At 42.2% G+C, this 14,708-nt stretch overlaps 1 protein-coding gene across 3 annotated transcripts in view; it reads left to right on the forward strand.

Annotated features, from left to right (window-relative positions):
- The window catches only part of LOC127427809 (filamin A-interacting protein 1-like), an 81,285-nt gene extending 66,823 nt beyond the window's left edge, over positions 1 to 14,462 (forward strand). For 2 of the 3 annotated variants that reach the window (XM_051675609.1, XM_051675611.1), the window contains one exon: positions 2,246 to 5,518. In XM_051675609.1, coding sequence (XP_051531569.1) covers positions 2,246 to 5,033 — 2,788 coding nt within the window. In that variant the 3' untranslated portion in view covers positions 5,034 to 5,518. Of the gene's footprint in view, positions 1 to 2,245; positions 5,519 to 14,093 lie in introns of those variants that run through there. The other variant, XM_051675612.1, reaches the window with a different exon arrangement.
- Positions 14,463 to 14,708: the final 246 nt, after the last annotated feature.

Raw genomic sequence — 14,708 nt, forward strand, 5'->3', positions numbered from 1 at the left:
AAACCCTCATTCATGAGGAACTTTAACTCCTTCTTGCAGGTACATATTAAAGTCTTTTTCCATGGCACAGATTTTTCCATCAAATTTCCTCTGTAAAAATCTATGCTGTTGGGAACAAGTCCAAGTGGATCAGACGCTTCAAGGTTAAAACAAAGTCATGTTGAAATCTGAGCAGTGAAGAAGTTTCCTGATGTCCATTTGATTTTAACGCTGAATAGACCTCAGTGATCACATCTCAAACTCTCCTCATCAGCTCAGTGTTTCATGTTCAGGGTTTAGTGTCGTGTCAAGTGGTGTAGTGGAGTAACTAACTAAAAGGTGTGATACTAATATCTCAACTACACATTTCAATAGTTAGCTACTGTTTCCCACAAGTGCTGTTGTATAGCATGACAAAACACTGCAGTGCTGTTTTTTGGATTACACACACAGCTTTGGTCTACTTCATTTGTCAAAATGTGCAGAATACAGCCATATTTACAAACCTTTTTTTTCTTTCATTCTTTTTACTGTGCAGTATTCAGCAAATATAAGCGAGTATTATTCCAGCCTCTTCTGAAGTGCAAAGGTTGTTGCTGATATTACCTGTTAAAGCATGCACAGATTCACAATAATATTCCCTCTGCTCTCCTTTGGCATACTGTTTACAATGTGCTTGGATTTTGAGACGTGCTAATCTTAATCTTGCATATTAATTAGGACAGATAGTATGCAAATTGGAGCAACTGAATAAATCTATTGTGGCTTACAATCACAGAGAACTTATTAGCATGTTCATATCATTAAATATTAAACAGATGTACTGTAATGCAGTGAGCATCTAGTTCTCTTGCAGCATGCATTATTTTACAGCATTCAGACAGCAGATAATGAGCTCAGCATTGCATTTCGCCTGTTCAAGCAATTAGCACAATAGAGTTTCACTTGTATGCGGTTAAACGTTTGGTTTTCCGTCTCTTAATGGTGAACCGCAAATGTTTAATGAAGTCACAAAGTGGCATTACATGCAGTGAATGAGCTCAAATGTGACAGGCCGATCTAAGAGAGGAACGCCGCAGCTTTTCACACCATCTGTAGAGAGAACGGCAGTCTTACTGCTTTATAAATGTGCATTCTGTAATCCAGGAACCCCCTTATTAAGAGACTTTTTCCATTTCCTCTCTAACATGCCCTCTGTTGGCAGAACAGTCTGGGACCAGAGGAAACCTGCGCCAGCCACTATGACCCGATTTTCCCCTTAAAATGTGTAGCTCTGGAACACATACTGCCCCACTTCCACTCTGAAATGTTTTATTTACAATTATACCTCAATTATATATTCTCATACAACATACACAAGCATGGACAACCTCCCACGCGTTTACCTGTTCAGTTCCCTGTTAAAATAAACAGGTTAACCTACAGAAACCCAAGCATTGACACTGATAAAGTATTTTCTTTTTTCCTCCTTGAAAGTGCTTTTTGCAATACAAATCAGAGTGTCAGCTACTGTTAAGTGTAGTTCTTTTAACTTTTTTAATAATAAAATAAAAAGGCATTATTGAATTGCTTTAAACAAACGTTGCAATTCTGCTACACTGGGTCTCTGAGGGTTAAACCAGCCTATGATGGGTTGCTGGTCTGAGCTGGTTTAAAGGAATAGTTCACCCAAGAATACACATTCTTAAAATCATTTACTCACCCTCATGTTGTTCCAAATCTGTTTGACTTTATTTCTTCAATGGAACACATAAGGAGGCAAATCATTAACCTCAGTCACCATTTACTTTTATTGTATCTTTTTTCCATGCAATAAAAGTGAATGGTGACTAAGACTATCATTCTGCCAAACATCACCTTTTGTTGGGGTCTCAGCCTAACCAGCTAACAGGTGCCCAAAACCTTAGGCTGGTCTAAGCTTGTTTTGTTTTTGTTGTTGTTGTTGTTGTTGTTTAGCAGGGCTAATAGGTACAGACTTTTACTTTAGGCCAAAAAAAATAAATAAATAAATAAAAAAAACATCTGTTAAAAAAAGCATCAAACATAAGTTTTTTAAACAGTTTTTAACAGATGCTTTTAAAAATTGTAATCTTGTATTTTAGGACAAATGGTAAGCAAATTGGAATGATTGAGCACATTTGTGTCAATTCAGCCAACAAATGACAAACAATGACAACTGAAATCTTTTTTACAAAATATTTTAAGCTTTAAACAAAATCTGTAAACCATTTTAACAAGTTTTCCTTCTATTCTTCTCTGTTGCCAGATTGAAACTGCTCATCGATCACGGAAAGGCGTACCAGGAGAGAAAGGAAGAAGAGAACTGTCAAACTGTGACAAATCTGAAGGACGAGTTAACCAAGCTGAAGTCCTTCACCCTGCTGGTTGTGGATGAACAGCAGCATCTCACAGAGCAACTGAACCAACAGACCACACGAGTCCAGGAGCTCCAGAACACTGTCACTCAAACTCAAGAGGAGCTGAGCTCCGCCCACACCCACCTGCAAGAGGAGAAGAGCAAAGTTCTGCGTCTGGAGGAGGAGTTACGCAACCAGACCTACCATTTCCACCAAGAGCAGGAAGCCATGATGGCCAAACTGACCAATGAAGACGCCCAAAACAGACAGCTGCGACAGAAACTCTCTGCGCTCAGCCGACAGTTAGATGAGCTGGAAGAAACCAACAAGACCCTGCACAGAGCTGAGGAGGAACTGCAGGAGCTACGAGACAAAATGAGCCAGGGTGAGTGTGGAAACTCCAGTCTGGTGTTGGAAGTGGAGGAGTTGAGGAAACGAGTACTGGAAATGGAGGGGAAGGATGAGGAGCTGATCAAGATGGAGGACATTTGCAGGGAGCTGAACAGGAAGCTGGACAAAGAGTCGAGCCAAAGCTGCAGCTTAAAAGCAGAAGTGGATAAGCTGAATCACAGAATCCTGGAGCTGGAGAAGCTGGAGGATGCCTTCAGGAAGAGCAGACAAGAGTGCAGTTCACTGAAGAGCAACCTGGAGAAAGAGCGGACCATGACCAAACACATGTCCGGTGAACTAGATGTGCTCAGAGTCAGGATCAAAGAGCTTGAAGCTGCCGAGGTTAATTTGGAGAAAACAGAGCTGATGCTGAAAGAAGATCTGAAAAAGCTGAAAACCCTGACCGTCATGCTCGTGGACGAGAGGAAAGCTATGGCAGAAAAACTGAAGCTGATGGAGGACAAGGTACAAAACAGCACTGGCAAACTGCAAGCAGAACAAGACATGGTCAACACTGTCACTGAAAAGCTGATTGAAGAAAGCAAGAAAGCTTTGAGGTCAAATGCTGAACTCGAAGAGAAGATGTGTATGGCCACTAGAGAAAGGGATGAGCTCAAAGCAAAGCTGAAAACTGAAGAAGAGAAAAACAGTGACCTTCAGTCCAAAGTTGGCATGATGAAGAAGAGACTTCAGTCGCTTGAGGCTGTCGAGAGGGAATTCTTGAGGAACAAGTCCAAAGAGGAGCACATCAAGTCTCCAGTTCCTTACCGCTACCAACAAGAAGACAACAGAGTGAAAGATTTGGCCCAGGAAGTGGAGCGCCTCAGGAGAAAGCTGAAGGAGAAGAAGATGGTGGAGGGTGGTCTTCTGAAGACGGAGGACGAGTTTGAATCACTAGAAAAGAGATATTCCAATGAGCAGGAACGGGCGAAAACCCTCATGGAGGAACTGGAGATGTCCAGGAAGGAGCTGTCCAAGTACCAGCTGGCTGAGAAAGAAGAATCCAACCAAGAGCACATCCTGTATAAGCGTCTGAAAGAGGAAGAGGCAAAATCCAGTCATCTGACCCGAGAGGTAGAAGCCCTGAAAGAGAAGATCCTCGACTATATGGGTACAGAAGAGTCCATCTGCCACTTGAAAACAGACCACTCGTCCCTACAGAGAAAACTCATCCAGCAAGAAGTGCGCAACAAAGAGCTGGCCAGAGAAATGGAGACCCTCACTCAAGAGTTAGAGAGATACCGGCGTTTCAGCAAAAGCCTTCGGCCGGGCATGAATGGAAGACGTTTCTCAGATCTCCAGATCGCCACAAAAGAGGTGCAGACAGACCCAACAGACAATCTGTCCCCAAACTACAAGAGTCTTCCACCACTGGAACGCGCACTGGTCAATGGCAAGTTGTATGTGGAGAGCAATCCAGAGGACAAAGACAATTACAATGAGATAAAATGCAGTCCATCACTCATTAACAATGTCAACAATCTCAACAACAATATGAGACGAGTTAGAGGACCTTTCCTGAAAGCTAGAGACACAAATCACCCAATGAACGGCAAGATACAAGCAAGGCAGAATGGCAGTCATGACCAGCAAGGGGACGTGGTCCTTACGCATAGTCCAGGTCAACCTCTCCATATCAAAGTGACCCCTGACCACAGCCACAACACGGCCACTCTCGAGATCACCAGTCCCACCACAGAGAATGCCCAGTCCTACACGAGTACAGCGGTCATCCCGACAATTGGTGCCTCTCCGAAACAGCGAATTACAATCTTGCAGAATTCAATTTCACCTTCAAACAAGACCAAGAGTTCGCCTCCTCCAGAGAGTCCCTGGGGCCAGAGCACACCTAATCGCTCCATGTCACCACTCACCCGAACGCTCACTTCTGACTCCTGTGGGTCAGTCAGCCCTGACCGAGCCTTGTCGCCCATTCAGATTGTGTCTGTGACCACTGGAACCCCTGACAGAGTCGAGCCGGTAGAGCTTGTTGGAGGTCACACTGTGTTCCGTGTGAGCCCTGAAAGACAGAACAGCTGGCAAATGCAGAGGTCCAACAGTTCAGGTCCAAACGTCATCACCACTGACGACAACAAAATCCACATACACTTAGGGAGTCCCTACATTCAAGCCGTGAATACCGGAGACAAAACCATCAGCCCCTATCATTCTCTCGGGCAGGAGCAAAGGACTCCAGTACTAACCAATGGCACTACTGCCAAAATCACAAGCAGTATCATGATCAAACCCACAGCCCCTCCAATGTCACGACCCGCACAAATTACAGTAAGTAATATCTGTGACTGACCCAGATTTGCCCATAATTAGTGATTGTAGAATAGAATACCCGCCCTCCCCAATCTCATCAACCCACGACCTTTGATCCTTTGCAACTCCACACCCTCAGATATCCGTTGTCCTCGACTGCAGTAGTGGCTAACCAAGTTGAATGTAGTTTTTTCTTTTGATTCGTTTGTTTTTGTTTGATTAATAATGAATTGATTTAGAGCATGATATGTAAACAAGCACTTGTGCATTTTCACTACACTTTCAGTGCACTTACTGTTTTTGCTAACAATAGCAAATAATTCTGTACCATAAAAATGAATGTCACACTGATTGATGTACAATTACATTTATTTTTGGTTTATATTTCATTTTCCACTCCCATTTTATGATGAATTTGTCTTTTTTGTTAATTAAAATGAGGCAATGTTATCAGAAGCGTTATTGTTTTCTTAAATATTTTAGTGAGTTTACATATTGCATTCTTGTGAAATAAACATGCATGCTAGACACACACAAATGCTTGACATTCATGATGTATGGTGCATGATATACTTTGAGCCTCTCATAAGACATAGAAAGACTTCTTCAAGGGACAGTTCACCTACAAATAAATTCTGTCATTCAGTCATCATTTAATTGCATCTTTTTCCTCACAATGAATGCAGTGAATGGTGACTGAGGCTGCATTCCGCTGAACTGTTCCATAGGCAAAAGAAAGACGGATATGAGGGTAGAAAACAATGACAGAATTTTCATTTTTGTGTGAACTATTCCATTAGGATGCTTAAAGAAAATGTTTAGTTACTAATAAGACACAGAAAAAGATTATGTCTCTCCTCCAAACAAAAAGTAATTTCTTGCTCAATTTCTGCAATCTTACAATACAGTATATAAAGTAAATGACCTGACCTAAATCAACTAATTTAGTGAACAGAACATGAGGTAATAAGAGACTGATATCTTTGGTCTGCATGGATAAATTCATTGACTGATGTCATAGTTACTGCTGCAGTCCAAAACACTGAGAGAATGGACAGTTTTGTGTAATGATATAATGGAAAATCAGTTCTGTGGCTGTCATCGTCTGCATGACGTTCACCATTGAAGAACAACGGTGAAGTTTAGAAAGTTACAGCATTAATGTGATTAATTTACATGCGCTGGTGAAAAAGATGAAAGCTTCTTTAATGCAGTGTAGTATTTTAAGTAAACTCCTGTCAAACACACACAGTAACGTTATTGCACGATATAGGACGTTTTCGGTAACGGAGGAGCTCACACACAGACAGAACACAAATGAGTGAGTAGTCAAGGACTCTATCAAGCGTTAAATTGATTCAGTCTGGAATTCGTATCGTCTGGTGTGTTTATCCTCTGCTTGTCTGGCTAAACTGAGTGTTTGGAGAACAGCTGTGATTGTGAATCAGACGTGATGCTCATCTGCCTGATAGTGAATCACTCTCACGTTCGGTTCGGGTTGAAGACCTCTATTGCACATGTAGAATAACCCAATAGTGATTTTGGTGTGCTAATAGTGGTGCATCGAATGGTTAACCGAATGTTGAATATCTGTGCACATCCCTAGTTCACACAGGCAGAACTTTTTTTTTTTTTTTTTTGGTAGGTTATCATAGTCTGAACAGGAGAAAAACACATGAAATCCAATTTTTACAAGCCCAGTCCAAACAGGGGCGGATTTAGACATTTTTTTATGGGGTGGCAAGGGGGTGGCATGCAGACTATGAGGGGTGACATCACCAAAGCAAGTGCCCATGTGTAGTTCTTATGGATTAAGGTACCAATCTTAATTGCAACAAGTACTAGTTCACTAACTGGAGTCACTATCGAATTACAAATGTCCATGAATTTACGATACAACTGCACTTCCACATAAACATTTTGCTACTGATTTGCCAACATTAAAACAAAAAAATAAAATTACATAACAATAAAAAATAACAAAATTTCTATCTCCAGAGTACCAAGACATTGTCTATTAAACACCAACAAATTCTAAATGTTCCTTAGCTTCAGATAAAAGTTGCAATCTGGACTAAACGTCACCACCTTGCAGGCCAATTTGTTTTATTTTGTTAAGTGTACCCACGGATGGAGAGTGCGTGCATATTCAATGTTATTCTACTAATAAAGTCCTGTAGGCTTGTCACCTGTGTAACAGCTGGAATAATCCATTTGAAAGTGAAGATTAACACAAAGTTTGTCCTAAATAAAAATAAATGGTTGGAAAATTGTACTGTGGGGGGCAGTGCCGCAAAACTCATGAAAATTAATTATGTCATGCACAGTAAAATAATTTAAAATGTTTTGATAAACAGTCATTCTTAAAGAAACAGTTCACCCAAAAATGAAAAAACTCTCATCATTTACTCACCCTCTTGATATTCCAGGTGTGTATGACTTTCATTCTTCAGCAGAACACTATTGAAGAAAAATAGTAAAATATCTCAGCTCAGTAGGTCCTTAAAATGCAAGTGAATGGAGATTTCTCTTTTGAAGCTCCAAAAATCACAGACAGTCATCATAAACATCATCCATACAACTCCAGCAGTTAAATTAATGTCTTCTAAAGCGACACAATCACCTTTGGTGTGAAAAAAAGATCAATATTTAAGTACTTTTTAACTCTAAATCATGCTTAGTGTTGCATTTGCCACCTGATGCCACCCCGATAGATCCGCCCCTGAATCCAAACGACATTTGTAGGTGGTTTGAAATTCGAATCGATTTTTGTTCATGCGTATCATTCAACACAGTCTTATGAGAATTCGAAAGAATTATAGGAGACTTGTACACCAAGCAATCACATACGCTTCCCCTGTCTTCTTCTGTCATACACAAAATGTATTTATCAATCATGGTCACAGGCTCAAAGTTATGGTTAGGGTTAGGTATGGTGTTTGGGTTAGGGGTTAAAATTGCTAAATAAATCACAAACGCACATTCTGAAAGTTTAGCTTTCTTCCGTTCAACACAACAGGGCATTTTTCATTACTCTCATGATCAGGTTTAGGGTCTGAGTAAGGTGTTACACTTCATTGTTAGGTGTGCCTTTGCCTTGGCACACATTTAGTCTAGCAACGAAGAAACAAAACATTGGGGACTACAGGGAATAGGGCTTAGAGGACACCCATCTCTAAGTGACAGCAGCAACAAACTTTGCATATCACACCTCTCCCCTTTTTACACTGTTGTCTGTGACGAATGTGTTCATTTTACATTCTGCCCTCATGAAAGTCAGAATCAATGGAAAACATCCACTGCTAAAGTCTTATGCATGGGTATCCTACACAAATTTGCATTGTTACTATGACAACTAATGTGGACGTGCAATTAAAAGCAAGTGCAGTCTGAACAGAAAAGAAGGTGATCGGGCCAAATATAACTTGTAGCTGGAAATGTCACTCTAAAATGTTTGCATTTTTCCTGCATTGTGAACAAAGACACAGTATGTGCATGTGTTTTCTCCTCCATCCTAAATGTTGTACTAAAACTGATTATGTTGCTTTCATAACTAAACACAGTTATATGGTCACTTGCATTTATTTATTTGTATTTACCACTGTTTAGCAGAAAAGACCTGAGACATCTACAAATCAGATAATCATCATTACTAATGCAAATCATCTTGGTGGCCATAAAACCAGCAAACCCGTTTATTCTGAAAAAACATCTTAAACTAGACATAGATGGTTAGCTGTTCTTAGCTGATGTATTATTCAGGCTGGTCTGGTTTGCTGGTTTTTGGCAGGTTTGGGCAGTTGTCAGCTGGTCATGCTGGGAGCTCAGATCTTAGACAGGCTGGGAAACCGGCTTAAACCGGTTAAGACCAGCAACACATCTTAGGCTTGAATGATGTTAAGTTATTCAATTCAGCAGGGTAATGGTTATTATGATCATGAGAAACTCATCTAGCAGCACTGTGAAATGTAGAACAATAAAAGTTCCTTCAACAAAACATGATCCAAATCCCAAACAGACCAAGAGTTTGGTTTCCATGGTGACAGCAGCTGGCATACAGGAAGTGTTTGTGACTCCAGAGGGAGGACACGTTTAATTAATGCTCATTGTGTGTTCATGCCCTCTGACTCCTCCGGGACGATTCCTGATCCACATGTCAACATTCCTCATGTCTGGAATGAATCTGCTCACACACTTCACAGATCAGTTTCAGATAGAGCATTTATAAAGCTCATGATGTCAGAGATGCTACAGAAATTTAAAACAGCACAAAATTTATTATGAACATATTCTATTAAAAATTGCATTTCATGCAATGATGATATATACATATTTTTAATGGATATTTTATAGGAGAATTCAGTTTTTACATGAACCTATATCCAATCATATAAATATTTCTTTTAAAATTTAAATATTTTATATTTTAAATACTATTTGCAATATAAAAAAATGCATTAACACCAAAGCTTTGCCTTGACAAAATTTTGAAATTAAAAAATAAATAGATTAAATATTAGATTAAATATTAAACGGAGTGACTAGTTGCACTAGATTTAAATAGCACTTGTCACACAGCGTGGCTATTTACACTCCAATAATCTGGTGGAAACAGAGAAATTGACCCTAACCATAACCCTAACCCAAACTGCAATTTTTTGTGTTGCTGTAATGGTAAGGCCATGCAGAAGGACCCGGGTTCAATTCCTCCTTTTGTCCCACTTTTCTGCATATTGTTTCCTGTCTCCAGTCTTAATATTTCCTTTTATACTACTTAAGATAAAAAATGAAAATAAATATGAAGGTTAATTGTCTCGGAGTGATTTGGTCAAGATGACAGTCAGAGAGTTGAGAGAAAGACTTGATCAGTTAAAGAGATAGTTCCCCCAAAAGTGAAAAATTCTCTCATCATTTACTCACCCTCATGCCATACCAGATGTGTATGACTTTCTTTCTTCTGTTGAACACAAATGAAGATTTTTAGAAGAATATTTCAGCTCTGTATTACGGCTTATCCGCTTGTATTGCGTGCCACTACCTGGGATGAAACCGGTTCTACCCAGAGGTTGTAGAACCTTGCAAATGTGTTGGGTGTTTCCCAGCCTGCTGCTCTGCAAATGTCTGTTAGAGAAGCACCCCTGGCCAGGGCCCAGGAAGCCGCTACACTCCTGGTAGTATGGGCTCGTAGCCCTACCAGGGGCGGCATGTCCTGGGCATGATATGCCATAGTTATGGCATCAATGAGCCAGTGGGCAATCCTCTGCTTGGAGACAGCACTTCCTTTCCGCTGTGCACCAAAGCAGACAAAGAGCTGCTCAGAGATCCTAAAGCTCTGCGTGCGATCCAAATAGATGTGTAAAGAGTGCACTGGACACAGCATCGACAGGGCTGGGTCTGCCTCCTCCTGGGGCAGCGCTTGCAGGTTCACCACCTGGTCCCTAAAAGGGGTCGTGGGAACCTTGGGCACATAGCCCGGTCGGGGTCTCAGGATCACGTGAGAGTAGCCCGGACCGAACTCCAGACACGTTTTGCTGACAGAGAACGCTTGCAGGTCTCCTACCCTCTTGATGGAAGTGAGCGCAGTCAGGAGGGCAGTCTTCAAGGAGAGTGCCTTAAGCTCGGCTGACTGCAAAGGCTCAAAGGGGGCTCTCTGTAGACCCTGAAGAACTACAGAGAGGTCCCATGAGGGAACGAGGCGCGGTCTGGAGGGATTCAGCCTCCTGGCGCCTCTCAGGAACCTGATGATCAGGTCGTGCTTCCCTAAGGACTTACCGTCAACTGCATCATGGTGTGCTGCTATGGCGGCAACGTACACCTTCAAGGTGGAAGGGGACAGCTTCCCTTCCAACCTCTCCTGCAGGAAGGAAAGCACTGATCCGACTGCGCATCCCATCGGGAAGAACACCACTTAGCAAACAGACGCCACTTAAAGGCATACAGGCGCCCCGTAGAGGGGGCCCTAGCCTGAGTGATCGTGTCTACCACCGCAGTGTCTACCACCGCTGGTCCAGGGGCCAGACATGGAGATTCCAGAGGTCTGGTTGTGGGTGCCAGATGGTGCCCCGTCCCTGAGAAAGAAGGTCCTTCCTCAGGGGAATTCACCGGGGGGGGGCTGTCGCAAGGAGCGTGAGGTCCGAGAACCACATCTGGGTGGGCCAGTAGGGTGCTACCAGGATGACCTGCTCATCGTCCTCCCTGACATTGCACAGGGTCTGTGCAAGTAGGCTCACTGAGGGAAACGCATATTTGCGCAGGCCAGGGGGCCAGCTGTGTGCCAGCGTGTCTATGCCGAGGGGAGCCTCGGTGAGGGCGTACCAGAGCGGGCAGCAGGAGGCAAACAGGTCCGCTTGTGCCCATCCGAATTGACTCCAAATCAGCTGGACCACCTGAGGGTGGAGTCTCCACTCTCCCCTGAGGGTAACCTGCCGTGACAGCGCGTCTGCTGTAGTGTTGAGGTTGCCCGTCATGTGAGTGGCTCGCAGCAACTTGAAGTGCTGCTGACTCCAGAGGAGGAGACGGCAGGAGAGTTGTGACATACAACGAGAGCACAGACCGCCTTGGCAGTTGACATATGTTACCATTGCCATGTTGTCTGTCTGAACTAACACGTGCTTGCCCTGGATCAACGGCCGAAACCTCCGCAGGGCGAGCAGAATTGCCAACAACTCGAGGCAGTTGATGTGCCAATGCAGTCGCGGGCCCGTCCACAGGCTGGCGGCTGTGTGCCCGTTGCAAACAGCACCCCAGCCCGTTTTGGAGGCGTCCGTCGTGACCACAATGTGCCTGAAGACCAGTTCTAGGGGAACACCTGCCCATAGAAACAAGAGGTCGTCCAAGGGCTGAAATGACGGTGACAGACTGGTGCAGTTCTTTCAACGCCTTGGCTTGGTGGACCTGCAGGAGAGCCATGGCGTGCAGGGCACAGGCGGCTTGTCCAGCAGTGTTGTAGGCTTTAGCCGTCAGGGACAACGTGAACCTACAGGGCTTGGACGGGAGCTTAGGGCGTCCGTACCAGGTGGCGGTGCTCTGTGGGCATTGGTGCACCACGAGCACCTTATCCACTGGGGGAATCGCCGTATAGCCCCTGGCCGCCTCGCCATCAAGTGTAGTGAGAGCGGGGGAACTGCGGAATCGGGGCCGGGCAGTGAAAGGTGCCTCCCATGATTTCGTCAGCTCCTCGTGCACTTCCGGGAAGAAAGGCACTGGAGCAGGGCGTGGCTGCTTTGAGCGGCGTTGCGAGCCCAGGAACCAATCATCAAGCCGCGAGGGTTCAGGGGAGAGCGGAGGGTTCCACTCTAACCCGACACTCGCGGACGCCCGGGAAAGCATATCCATCATTTCGGCATCAGCCTGTGACTGAGCAATTTTCCCTGAGGGGGGGATCCCAGCTGAGGCTTCTGCAATCGACTGGACAAGCCCGCTCTCCGATGCTGCGCTCGAGAGCTCATCATCGTCGTGAGACGAGCCGGCGGGGCCTGTGGGACTCTAAATAAACACAATAAACACACTGCAATTGAATTAGGAGTGTAAATAGGCCCTGTCAATATTAAATACATATATTCAAAAATATTCATTAAAATGCATTAACACTAAAACTTTGCCATGATAAAATATTTATTGGTTTTCACTTTCAGAATTTATCAAAGTTTTTATATAAATCACATTTATTTGGAAAATCTAATTTCAATTTAAACATGATAATTGATCTTTGAGGAAGTGACATCATGAGAGTCAACTATTTTCAGAGTGTCAACTATTCTTATTTAACATTCATAATTGTTCTGTATTTTTCTGTATGCTTGCCAAGTTTTTTGAAACATAACATCCACCCGTTCAAATAAAACAGACAGAAATACCTTTATGTTTATGTCATGTTTTCTACTGTTTTACAAGTTCAGGTCAGGAAGAAGATTGTTGACTAATGAAAGGAGGCCAGAAACAAATGTACTTTGGTTCTGAAAATAAAAGAATAAATAAATAAATAAATCACAATTCCAAAATGGAAAAGAGTGTTTCATAGAAAAGTCATGCAGCAGAACTGCAGCCAGTGGGTTCATTCGGTCTGATTGGGTCTAATGTTGGAGAACTGAATCACTGGATTCTCCTCAGTAGAAATAGATTTGCAGATGTGCAGCAGTAACTGTGACACGCTGACATGCTTTGTAAACTCTTCTGTGATGACATCACTGTCTGGCAGAGTCCTGTGAGCGTTTATGCCGATTGTGCAGTAATCAGATCCGTCACACAAACCTCAGGAGACGTTCACACTTTACTGCAGAAACACTGGCTGTGTGCGCTCCACTTTCAGTCAGTGACTTACAAATGGACAAAGGCCATGATCTATTCACCATACTGAACAACACAAAGGAACACATTTGGCTGTTTCAGACACACAGTTCTGTGTTCTGTCATATTGGCCATGTTCAGAATTGCACACTGACATACTACGTACTGTTTCTGTACGCATGGAATATCCAGAATTATTTAATATATTTATCAAAATGTGCAGTTTACAACAGAGCACACTGCGTGAGATTAAACGGTTATCAAACACAATTTTTCTGTTTATTTATTGACCCATCACTAAATCGGATTGCCAATGATTAAGACATTTTTAGGCGAAATTGAATTAAAAATAATATATATATATATATATATATATATATATATATATATATATATTCTTCAGATGATTAGATCCATTCACAAGCAATCTGACAAGGGCATGTGAGGTGTGTGATGCAGCATAAATAGCATCCTGTTATACTGAAATGCCCACTGTATGCCTGCAGTATTTATTTTAAAAACATACAGTATATATACAGTATGTACTGAACACTGAGCACTGAGCTAGTGTTCTACATTGAGTCTGAGAGCACCTTCCTGTGTTCATTTCAACACCACACACCTCTCCTCATCTTGCATTTATGGAAATTGTAGAGACGTTTGGAATATGATGAATAATCCTGCATGCAAATGAATATGCATTGCTCAAAAGTATATTAGAAACAACTCAATATTCTCCTGTGTCAGCAGAGCTCGGCTCGTAATGTTTGCTCTTTATAGAAACTGATCAAGTCTCTATTTGACCCATCACAGACTCCTCTGGAATCATTCCGACGCTCTGGACCCACCAGAATTCCCAAACCCAAATCAAAAGGATCAAACAGTGCCGTCCAAACCCCCCTGAAATCTGGGAAATGTTTGTCCAACAATCTGAACATGATGAACCGACCATCTCAATCATAAATCATGTGTTTGTTGGTTGTTTATTTGTGGTGCTGTAATGAGATTTCTTATCCAGTACAAACACACTGTGATAAAACTCTATAAATCACGACTTTTTATTTTTATGGTGCTGTTTTCTTTTCTAGACAAAACTGAATTATTGCACATAGTTGTCTTATTACATTGATAATAATATGTTGTCTTGATTCCCTATAACACATCAATGTGATTGATAACTGATATTAGAGCAATGATGCACTGATTCATGTCGTCTATTGAAATATTTGCTTTTTGATGTATGAGATCTGGATGCTAATAAAAGACTGTTTTTATATATTGCATATCAGATTGAAAACATTTGATATTTGGGTTCATTGGCATATGAGCATGATTACATTGGTATTATTACATGATATCAACAATCACCTTGCAAATGCACAGATGTATTATATAGATATTGTAAATGTTACCATAAAAACTGACTTA

This window comes from Myxocyprinus asiaticus, chromosome 37 (assembly GCF_019703515.2).
Source record: "Myxocyprinus asiaticus isolate MX2 ecotype Aquarium Trade chromosome 37, UBuf_Myxa_2, whole genome shotgun sequence".
In the NCBI taxonomy this organism is placed as follows: Eukaryota; Metazoa; Chordata; class Actinopteri; order Cypriniformes; family Catostomidae; genus Myxocyprinus; species Myxocyprinus asiaticus.